This window comes from Taudactylus pleione, unplaced genomic scaffold, assembly GCF_031769625.1.
Source record: "Taudactylus pleione unplaced genomic scaffold, aTauple2 ptg000345l, whole genome shotgun sequence".
NCBI lineage: Eukaryota > Metazoa > Chordata > Amphibia > Anura > Myobatrachidae > Taudactylus > Taudactylus pleione.
The window spans coordinates 399,296-411,194 of record NW_028284746.1 but is presented as its reverse complement, the minus strand read 5'-3'; the positions used below and the strand labels follow the sequence as shown (position 1 = coordinate 411,194).

Below are 11,899 nucleotides of genomic sequence, written 5' to 3'. Positions count from 1 at the left end.
AGCACTTCTGACTGCAGCTGCATCACATGCAATGCAGCCAGTTGAATGTCACCACATACATGACCCTCCATGTCTGTCCCATCAGTAAAGGGTGCAGGGGAGAGGAGATTTAGGAGCAGCAATTACCCTCTGTAGTACCACTGGGCAGCAGAGTTTTCCTGTTAGAATCATCCATTTAATAGGCAGCCCTGCAAGACCCCTGACAAGATCATATTGTTCGGGCTAGGCACAGTGCATTGGCATTACCAATTCAATAACCTAGTATATCTAGGCCACTTCACCAGCTGCATGTTAAGCCTTGCATTACTGCACTTAGAGGGAGGGGTACCTGTCAACTTACAATATATATTGAAGACCTCAGCATGAGGAAATCTCTTGGACTGATGTAGAGGTTCCTCACAGAAGCATGCTAGTTTCTTATGAAACCCATGTCCTGTTCTCCCCTCTGGGTCATGCACAAAGTATTGTCTATAAATAAAGCTACAGACCACACATTGCAGTAGTAAATTTATTAAAAAGTCATAAAATGTTAAAACACATTAAAAATACACCAAGAGCATTTTAGGGCAAGATACAGTTTAGTTAGGAAAGTCTTCAGGATACCCCATTAGCAAAGGTCACCAAGAGGTCCGAGCTGAGCTGCGGCAGACAGCTGATCCGCATCTGCTGACTTCTGGCATATTTGTCCCGCACAGACTGGAAGAGGGAGACAGGCTAAATAAGGATGTAGTATGCCACCATGGATTGTAGCTTTACATTAGTGTTTTAACATTAGTTATGTGTCATAAAGACCCTGTTATAGTGGCTGCCAATTGGAGAAAAAAAACAAAAAAAAAAAACAAAAAAAAAAAACATTTGATAGAATCAGACTGTCCAAGTACATCTGTCCAGATACCCAGTGTTGTTAATACTCATACAGTATAACCAGCATCACCTGTCAGACCTCTCACCAAGGTGCTATAGGGAAAAAAAACAAAAAAACAAAACCACCTTTCCTTCCAGTGCAGACCCGCAATATGCACAATTCAGTTAGAAATGTGAACTACTTGCAGTGAGCAGCAAAAATAGCAAGAAAAAAAAAAAAAAAAAAAAGTGGAGACCAATCCTGGATCCAAAAGTGAATTTTTTTTTTCAGCAGAATCATGTAGAAGACTTAGCAGCATTAAGGAAAAGTACTGTATGCTGGGGGTGGGAGGTGAAAACAAAAACAGGTGAATTTACTATGAAAGTGCGAGTTTGGAGATGTGCAAATTTAATTTGCAAGGCGAATTAGTAGCGATTGCACCTTGTGGGACCAAACTTGCACCTAATTGAATTCCCCCCTCCCCCAAGAGGGCCCATAAAGAAAACTTAAATATAAAAAGTTTGAGGCAGCATCTGGTATCTGTTTCATGTAGTGGCTTCTATGTGGGAGAGTAGGTAGAGGAGATTATGCCATCTGTTCTACTAGAATATAGCTAGATATAAACTTGCTCAGAATGATCAAATCTCATGAATTGGATGATCGTGCTGTAAAACATTGATGCAAATTATGTTAGTAATTATTGGAGACCATTGAACTTGAGGAGACAGCCTATATAGTGTAGCTTGAATCAGTCATCTTACCATGAACTTTGTAAGACCTCCATTTACTTTCAGGACATTCTTTGCCAAGTGCTGCATGACTGGGACAAGATCACCTTCACTGTAAGCCATGTAGTATTGCAGAGTTGCAGTCTAGAAAAATAGGTACACAGGCTTCAGTAATAGGACTCAAAGAAGATCTCCGGATGTGTCATTCTTGTCCCCAAATGTGTATGTTAGACCAGGTCAAGGACACAACTCACCCATTCACCACCATCCAAAAGCTTCTGGGACAGGCAGAAAGCCGCTGCGGCCACTTGTGAGGGAGGCAAGTGCACCATGTCATAATCCAGCATAGCCAGTTCCATCAGATATTTAGATAAGGTGTGCAAAGATACCTCAACCTGCAAAAACCAAATGCATTCATGACTGCTCAAAGATTGCAAATGCTTGTTTATTACACCTCCAGTAATTGATGGCAGCAAGTCATCTCTAGTCAGTCCTCAGGATACACCAGAGTAGCAACAGTACTGCCTCACACCACTGAGGTCATGAGTTCAAGTCCCACACAAGGCTGTTATGTTTGCATGTTCTCCACCCAAACAAAGATTTTGATAGTTAATCAAATACCAAGGCTAACACTAGTGTTTAGTGTTACATTCCCTAATGTATAAACTCATATAGGGCAAGGAGTTCTGACACTGTAAAACATTGCTTAAATGGTGGTGCTGTATGAACTCAGGGGACCTCTTTGTAGCTGCTATAATAGTCAATTTAAGCAAGTGCTTTGATGCTCTGCCATGAAGTTAGTATTTGGAGGGGACAAGGCTATTAAGTAGACCACAAGTTTACACCCATCTAGAACCCAGAATAGACAATGGTCACTCTAAAGTATGGATTAATGGCAATTTACACATTGGAGCAAATGTACTGTATATTTAATTGTAGCTGGGACCAACTTTGAGTTATTGTAATGAGTAAGATACCATAACCATATATCATGGATTGTTTGAAAATTAAATGCCCCAGTACACTGAAGTCTACTATTTAGAACTTTGAATCAAACCTTACATTTCAGGTGGTAGTTCCATTTCTGTTGGCTAAATACCATGGAGTATACTAGTTACCAAAAGTTTGTGTCCAATGCCAGTATGTAGGCTAATGGGAAAGTTGTCACTGCAGAGAAATCTGGCAGCTAGGTCACAGAACAATGAGGCATAAGAAGATACCTTTACCAGTATGAGGCATGCTATGCAAGATACTGGAAGTCTTGTTATAGGATGCATGAGATCCAATAAATGTGCTTACCTCCCCAATCTTTGATGCTCTCCGCAAGAAATGCAGGGGCAAAGGCCGTCCAATGTCAAATTTCAGTACCCGCAGAATTTGCATTTCCATATTTCTGATCTGAGCATTGGTGTAAGTGTGGTCAGTGACATATGCAAAGTCCCCAATTGCAGGACAATAGATCTCTTCATATTTGCATGCCAGGAACATGGCAGTGACACCAGCCAACTGCAACAGCTTTTTGGGAACATGATTAACCTGTAGAATGATCAATGGAAAGAGTTAAGTCTTCCATTAAGGGGGAATTTACAGCAAAATACTGTAAACTACACTGTAAAGTTTGATAACAGCTTATGCCAAGTTTGACTTCAAAAACTCTCCTGAACCAGAAGATAGAGAAACCAGAGGGAGTACTATATACCATGCGAGGAGCTCTTCCATATGGTAAGCTTCCCCTTGGGATTGTACATACAACTTTACAAAAGTGTTTAAGGCAGTGTCTTCCCAACTCCAGTCCTCAGGGCCCCCTAACAGTACATGTTTTACAGATCTCCTTAATATCTCAAGCAAAGTCATCAGCTCCACCTGCATCTTTTACAGTGAGTCAGCCAGTAATACACCAACTAAGACCTGAGGACTGGCAAAGGGAAACCCTGGCTTAAAGGATGAAATAGTGACAGTTCTTGTACAAACCACTGAAAGATAAATCTTCACCTACTTCTCTGAAACCACATGCCAACTCAAGTCACCAGTTAAGTTCACTGGCAGTGCTATTCTGTACTCCATATGCTCATGTACAATGCGGCCAACATTATACAAGCTGTGAGCACTTCAGTGTGCTCTTAAGAGGAATGTGTTATATGAAGTTGCCACAATTACTCCAACTAGACACATCTGGCAGTCTAGTCTACCTCAGCAGATGAACTATATTATCAGTATCAGGTACTTTTTAAATCAATTCAGTGCTTACCTGTAAAAAACGATCCAGAATAGATACAGTCATGAACAGTGTCTCATGCAACAGTTTAAACCTCATGTGGACCTGTACCAGCCAGTCAACAAGGATAGCCCTCATGTTGCCATTGACTTCCTGTCCTTGGAGGGGGTGTGGTTTGATTGCCTGCTCAGCCTATAAAGAGATAATTACTTTCTTTACTCTTCAGAAACCAGAATCGAAGAGGCTTTAATGGTCACACAAGACATTTACCTTCCCTCCCACCCCTTAATCACACATCAGCTCCCACCTGCACACTGCCCTTTACATATTTTTACAGACCACTACATTTACCTTGCAAAATTTTGCACTGTATACCAAGGTCCAGTAATAGTATTCAGTGAACAGTGTAACAGACTGGGAAAGGGGGCCTGGAACACTGACAAGATCTCACCCAGTGTTTAATGTCTCTACAGGATACCATCTACTGACAAGGAGCACTTTTTTTCTCCACGTGTAGCTTCTGCTCCAGGTAAGTGTTATGGTGCATACAGTCAGATTTTTCTTCAGATCTGAACGATAACGATTTAAAAAAAAAATAGTTCATATCTGACGTATCTGTCAGATTTCAACGATGCGCGTTCCAGATGGTCAGATATCTGACATCTGATGTGCTTGCAGTCAGACTTGGATGATTCCATTCATTTTAATGGTCAAAAATAGTTCAAATTGTTAATCTGACAGTGTGTATGCTCCATTAGCTGTGATTTGTATAAGTGCCACTCCCATTATAAGAGCTGAACTCCCAGGAGGAGTGTAAGTCATCACCAGCTACTGACTAGTTAAGAGACACCCTGATTCTGGCAGACACCTAGGAAGCATCCTGAGATAGCACCAGTCCTATTAGACAATAGGATGTTAGTGCATACCTTCCAACTTCAGGTGCATAAAGCAGTCTCACCCAATTTTAGGACAATTTAGTTATATAGGATGCTACTGCAGTTACTCACAGCTATATTAGGCTACATTAGAATGCGAATAAAGTGTATTGGTATAAGGTATTTTTTGTACTTTGTATTCTGCGCTACTATGACAACTTTGTATGTTGAATGGACACTTGCATGTCTATATGGTTTTTATACCAAATTAACCTTCAATTGCAAAATGCAACAATTAGATGCAGACTACCCATGACCGGTACACTAATGGCTGCTGTAGGTGGTTTACACCAGCATTTCCCTACTCCAGTCCCCAGGGACCTCCAACACTGCATGTTTTCTAGAGATTGTTTACATATATGTTTACTTACCAACATTTAATATCACATAGGTGGTGCTAATTATTTCAATTGTTCTACCTGAGAGAACCTGAGGAATGGAGTTGGAAAGCTTGTCTACAGGGACTGCTCAACATGGTCACTGATATGATTTAGTTTTAGGATCTTAAAACAGGGACCTACAAAACTCACATCCATGGACAGTATAGATATCTACAGTACTTATGATACCTACTCCCAGAACATCCAGGAGACTTTGGAATCTTGGGTGGCTTTCCTGGAGCACAGGAATAGTAGCGAAGTCTCCCACAGTTTGCACTCTGCTTCCTACACCCATCCACTTCCCAGGTTAGGTGGCCTGTCCAGGTGGCTTGATGATGCAATTTGCACTAAACTACATAATGAATCCTGCTTTATAATGCCAGGAGTTTCTGCTCTGTATAGTGTAGCAGGGCCACTAGGACTCCATTGCAGCACTATGCCCACAAACCATCCTATACATGTTTAATATACCTTATACCCCTTATACCCCTTATACACCAGAGCAAAAACCTGGGTTTTTGCTGGGTCTAACCGGGTCGCAGCTCAGTGTAAAAGGGTCCCTGAAAAATAACCTGGGTCAAGTGACCCTGCAATCCAACCCAGGTAGCTACCAGGGTTGGACCCAGGTAATGGTGCAGTGTAAACGGTGCAACCCAGGTTATCTGATCTGGATAATACCTAAAATGAGTGAATTGGTGGTTGGAGCATTCACCTCCCACTTTTTCTGACCTCACAGGTTTAGCAGGGCAGACCTGAGTTCAGTGTGAACAGGGCTGACCTGGGAGTAACCCAGATCAAAGGTGCAGTGTAAATGGGTCTGACCAGGGTTGGAACCATGTCCAAAAACCCAGGTCGGACCTGGGTTTTTGGTGGAAAAGAGGTATTAGTTTGTGTACCTGGGATGTGAGTCACAGTTCTTCACACAATGTAACTGTTGCATGTGGTAGTTTCTCTTCATTTAACTACATTCAATCTTGAATATTTAGCAGATAATGGAGTAACAGTTATGCAGCACCCACCTCAAGTTCTCTCAGGTAGCAGTAGATATCCTTCACATAGTCACTGCATAGCATGGGGTTGTCTGCATCATCTTCATCCACATCCTTCACATGAAGCAGTGCACCCGAAGAGGCATCGTCCTGGTCTTCCATTGGTGAGGCACTGGATGTATCCATGGGACTTTGAGAGAGTGGCTAATAAAACCAAAGTACAGTGTAAGGTATATTCATAGTTAGACTGTGCAACAGGTAGTTGTGTACTACAGCAGAACAAGTTCCCATTAGACTTTTTTTTTTTAAACCATTTTTGATTAGTACATCAGACTGATCCACAATAATTAGGCTTACTTTAAAGCTGCATACACGGTACAATCTGTACCACCAATGACTTGAAAGATCTTTCAAATGGTACACACACGGTCATATTTCTTGGTCAATTTAAATACTTTTTTTGCCCCCTCAAACGATGCGGGCACAGATGGTCGATATTGACCATCACCCATGCATGCAGACCAACCTGGTCGATAATAGACCAGGTTACTATAGGAACCCTCGATTGTTGATCAAGGGTCGTTAAAGTAGTTGGGGGAATGGAGCATGTGCTGGATGTTCAATAACACATGCTGGTTGATCAGACGATGTCTGCTAGCTGTCTGATCTGACAGTGTGCACGGGCCAAAATATATCTTTCAGCGAGTCATCCTGCCACATCTCTGAACAAGCAAAGTTAACGATATTGTCCAAGTTGGCCTGCATGCATGGACGATGAAAGATATTAATGCGGGAACGCTCATTGGTCATTCGCACACTGCATAAAAATTTACAATTTATCGGTGAACGATAATATAGTTCAGGAAAATCATCCAGTGTGTATGCAACTTTAGACTCCACTCCTAGAGAGCCATGAAAGACAACAGGTGCTTACCCATTATAAAGTGGAGCATCCGGCACAAGAAAGCCATTAGAGTGCTGGTCCAGCAAGCTTACATTGCAATTAGCAGGTTTACACCAAAGCAGTTATGGCTACAGGCCTGTATTGTTCTCTTCCCCATTCCTAAACAATCATCTCTTCAGAGCCTAAAGCAGCATCTAATTGGCCTCCTTATCCCTCACAAGTCAGCATTTGTACACTTAAGCTTCTAGTTTGCCAGTAGTGGTTATTTCAATTAACTACACTAACTCAGGTTTGTGGAAGGACACATTTTCTTGCTGCAGTCCAAGACAAGTGCCTCATTATAGGCCCCACCTTCCCCTAATGAAGGCCACAACTTCTGGCAGAGGATTGTGCTTTTGTGCCAATCCTTAATGCCACTGCTGACACACTTCTTGGTAGTGGTTAAGTTATACAAATGAACTGTTAAAGTAAACTAGTGTGATGAACATAATGGACACTTCAGGCAAGCCTATCGTAATACTTCTGGCACACTCATACTGGCCACTAGTCATGTTTTGTGAACATGATATAATAGACTGACATTACAGATCTCACCTTTTCTTCCTCCTCTGGAACATCAAGGTCAGATGCTTGTTTTACAGCTTTTTCCACAACATTGGGTTTTACAACTTTGGCTTCCTGTAAGTAGGCAATCAGTTAGAAGCTATTCCAAAGTGAATGAGAAGTCCAAGAACAGAACACTGCATAGAGTTGAAATAGTTTTTGGCAATTTTAATTAGGGGATTTGGTATGCACCAGATTCAAGTTTTAGGATTCTGACAAGTGTCTAAAGGACCAGTTTTCATATTTAAATTGAGGCTCATGCCTCCTGGGCACTGAAAATGCTGCACAGTTCTGACCTGATCAGTCTTCGGTTATAGAATTTAAGCAAAGCCACAAATACAAATTTTTAGCTTGATCCCAGGATTTGGAACAGTCCTCAGTACTTCAATCATTTTCCTTACTTTTTTCACAGCCACTTTGCTTCTTCCTACTATACAGTTCCCAATATCACCCAGTGCATGTCGTTGGCGTGGTCTGGTTATAGCTGCCTTCTTCCCAGCCTCCAATTTGTTGTCTGCATTGAGCCGCATACTCTGAATAGAGCAAGAAAGTCACTGTTTAGGAATGGCATGAAGGTAAAAAAAAAAAAAACAACCCACACATCCCACTAAAACTGGAATTGTGATTAGCACTTTACCAACATCTGTAATCAAGTTTTTCATGCAGACCAGAGTTTTCTACATGTAATTGTGTCAGGTGTGAGAAAAACAAACAAAAAAAGCCTTCAGTTCACATCTAATTGTACAGGATGGAGGCAAACTCAGACTGGCAATTTACTGGTTAAAATAAGTCTCCCATTTATTACAGAACAGGCCCTGATCAATTAAGACAATATGCTATGGGCAATACCCTAATTTACCAAACAGACAATATAGGGTATCAAAGACATCAGAATTTAGATTGAGGTCTCCTCTAGAGTTAAGCTGGCCACACACTAGACCAACTTACATCCAACCAGTTGATTGTCATTTGCTTTCATTCCATTCCAACCAATAAGCAATTTGCTCCCAAACGCCGGAAAATGTACAAAAACTGTTTGAACAAATTGTTTAGATCAAACATTTAACAAACTTGTCTGAACGACCATTTTCATCTGTTTTCCGGCATTTAGGAGCAAATTGCTGATCATTTACTCCCATACGTTACCAGATTTTCATTCCAAGCAATCAACTAGTTGGCTGGTTTGTCAGAATCTTTAGATGTGTGGCCAGCTTTAGGATCACAAGTTTCCCATTGAATAAGTAATGCCAGTAGTCTCACATAGGGGCCTATGTATTAAGATGATAGATGCACAACATCCCCTGGAGAACTCACTTCTGGGAAAGACTTCTCCTAAATGCTGCCTGGAGATATAACACAGGGACAGCAGAAACCACATGCACTGTCCCTGCAAGCTCCTAGTACATAGCCAGGATATTTTTATTAAAAATGAAAATATCCCCAGCAAGCTGGACAGTTAATAAGTCTCAGCAGTACCACAACTATTAATACATAGACCCCCGTAGAGGAGTATTTATCAAAGCTGGGAGAGAAAGTACTAACCAATCAGCTTTCAATTTACATTTTGCAGTGTTTAAAAAAACAAAAAAAAAAACCCACTGAATTAGGAGCTGAGCGGTTGGTAATTTATTTTACAATTTTTTCCTCTTCCAGCTTTGATAAATACACCCCATGGACCAGTTTAACTCTTTCAACAAATCTTTCTGATGAAGTATTAAAGAAACCGTATCAGATAACTGTTACCCAAAGAACAGTCATTTAGCATCGTAAAAGAAAAAGATAGCCAGGTTGTACTGGGATCAGTAAGTAGTGTGATTACACTCTCCAGTTATACAGCCTATTGTTAGGCCAACCCCAACTATACAACTTACCCTGGTCATCACCGCTGCCATGGCTGCTGCTAACTCTATACCCCACACACACCGCCTGTCACAGTATGTGCCGCAGGCTCCTGCTCTCAGGTATAAATGCCCCAGCCTGCACGTCGATTGGCTGCCAGCCGCATCTCTACTCTGCAGGTTCTAATGATGCAATTAGCCGTTAATGACTCGTGAGTCTCTCTCCGGGCAGCGCTGGCTGGGTCTGATAACTGGCTGTTATCCTGCACTCAGTGCATTGCTGCCCATTGTTTTGAATTTGTATTTTGACGTTTATTATGCTAAAGGTCACTGCTGTCCTGCAGCACATGCGCTCACACCTGGGATTGGGTAAGAACCGGAACGCCGGAAAGTCCCAACTCCCTGCAGCGCCCCTTTCCTCAGCGGAGCTTTTAGTGCGCATCTCAATCTGGACGTGTGTGTGTGTGACAGCTGTCACCGGGGGACGTGCTAGACTCAGAGGGAGAAGTTACAGCCTATCCGCTTGAAGCTGCTGGAGCTCCCGGAGGTTGGGGAGAGACAACCAGGCCTGCCCCAGCATTAACTGCATGCACAGCGCTGCGGGACTGATGTTTACATGCACAACAGGGATAAAATACATGAAAAGACACAATTACATTTAAACAAACAGTGCTTGCCAATTTTGGAATGTCAATCAGTGTGTGCATGTGTGCGTTGCTTATGTGTATACAAGATGTGCCTATTAAATAACAAGACTGATGCTATAATTTATGTTTCATTTTATTAAGTGCATTTTATCTCTGTTCCCCTTCTATGTACCCCCCTTCTGCATCCACACACTACTACATTCTAAAAGGGAGGGGAAGACAAACGGGTGACACAGATGGGGTAGATGGGGAGGAAGGAGCATGTATCAGGGAGTTAGAATGATAGCTGAAATATATATATCATACTTGCCTACACTCCCGAAATGGTCGGTAGGTGCCCGAAAATCGTAGGCAAGTCTCCCGAAACTCCCTCCATCGCCAGCAACCCTCCCCCCCACGACCCCCTCCCCACCCACTTGTAACCCCCTGCGGCCACCCACTTATAGAGCACAAGTGGGCATTCCGGGAGGCCAATGATGCAATTCGCAGTGAATCGCGTCATCATAGCCCCGCCCCCCACTATACAATGCCTGTTTTCTCGGCACTGCATAGCAGGAGGCGGGGCCACAATGGTGCAATCGTGCCCCCACGCTGTAGGTACCGCCCACTTTCTAGACCACCACGCCCCCTCTCTGCTGAACGCAGATCGAACGACCGTTTGTCACCATGCATGCGTATAAGCACAGAGCAATCCATTGCAAAGTGAGTGACACACTGTCAGCGTTTGGGGGTGTTAAGCGGTGTGGTCTGAAAAACAGGTGTGTCTGTTGTGGCGTGGTCTGAAAAACACAGGCATGCATACATTATCCCATGCAATCTCTTACACAGCTCTGCATGTCCGGAGAGCTCCCAAGATTGCGGCAGGTCAGACCTGAGAATTCTGGGCTTTCAGCCCATGGCTGGGTAATCCTTGGGAGGGAGGAGCCCATTTTTATTTAAGGATTATTCTTCTGTCATTCAACTGAACATAAATTGATGTTTTAATGTATATATTCATACTAAGGAGAGTGTGAGAGCCAGTCTTATACCACAACCTATTTTATCTATGAGGAAGACCTTTGCCCCCAATTACATTAAAGTACAGAGACTTCTGTAATGGTGGATTCCTATGGGGATGAGCTAATAAAGGGCTACTTCAGAGATGTGCGCTAACCCGATGGTCTCCCGTGGCATCTGGCGTCAGATGCCACTGGGCAGGAAAGTCAGTTTGGCGGTGTGCCTAGGATGCAGATGTCACGGACTCGCAGGAAGAACTTCGGCGGCCGTGGAAGAGGCCAGAAGATGCCAGGCTGAAAACAGAAGAGCTCCAGCCGCTGGCCAGGACGGGTCCGCGCCATAAGAATGCGGCTGATCACCGTATAGATAGGCTACCATTAATCCCTCCCTAGAAAACCGTGTTGTCGGGCACTAGGCCCGTGGGATAATTAAGCCTGTGGCACTGATGGGGGGGGGCTTTTTCCCTTGCCCTGAGCGCCAAACCCCCTAGTTACACCCCTGGAAGGGAGGGATACAGAAAGGGGGATTGTCACAAGCATAGGGCAGGGAAATAGGAGAAGGCTATTACACAGGGAGGGGAGATACTATTGGAGGTTATAAGATGCAGAACGGGTGAAGGGGAGAAGTGAGAGGGGGGTGTAACATACAAATTGGAGGGGGATACAAAGGAAGAGATTGCAACATGCTTAGGATGGAGAGGGGAAAATATTTTGTCACCCAGGGCAAGGCAGTAATTTGATGCCCCCCGATGTCTCTGCAGCAGCCTGTATCCCCCTTACCATTCTTTGCAACAGCCTGCGTCTCCCACCATAGCTGTAGC

General features: G+C 43.2%; 1 protein-coding gene across 1 annotated transcript; it reads right to left on the bottom strand.

The window, feature by feature from the left end:
* Positions 1 to 494: 494 nt before the first annotated feature.
* LOC148508766 (G2/mitotic-specific cyclin-B1-like) lies at positions 495 to 9,553 on the bottom strand. The gene is made up of 9 exons (XM_088444021.1): positions 9,470 to 9,553; positions 8,000 to 8,131; positions 7,590 to 7,673; positions 6,122 to 6,295; positions 3,821 to 3,979; positions 2,872 to 3,108; positions 1,827 to 1,967; positions 1,606 to 1,716; positions 495 to 696 (listed from the first exon to the last, which is right to left on the bottom strand). Exons 1-9 carry the CDS (start codon positions 9,488 to 9,490, stop codon positions 595 to 597), a joined length of 1,161 nt encoding a protein of 386 aa, XP_088300147.1. The 5' UTR covers positions 9,491 to 9,553; the 3' UTR covers positions 495 to 594.
* Positions 9,554 to 11,899: the final 2,346 nt, after the last annotated feature.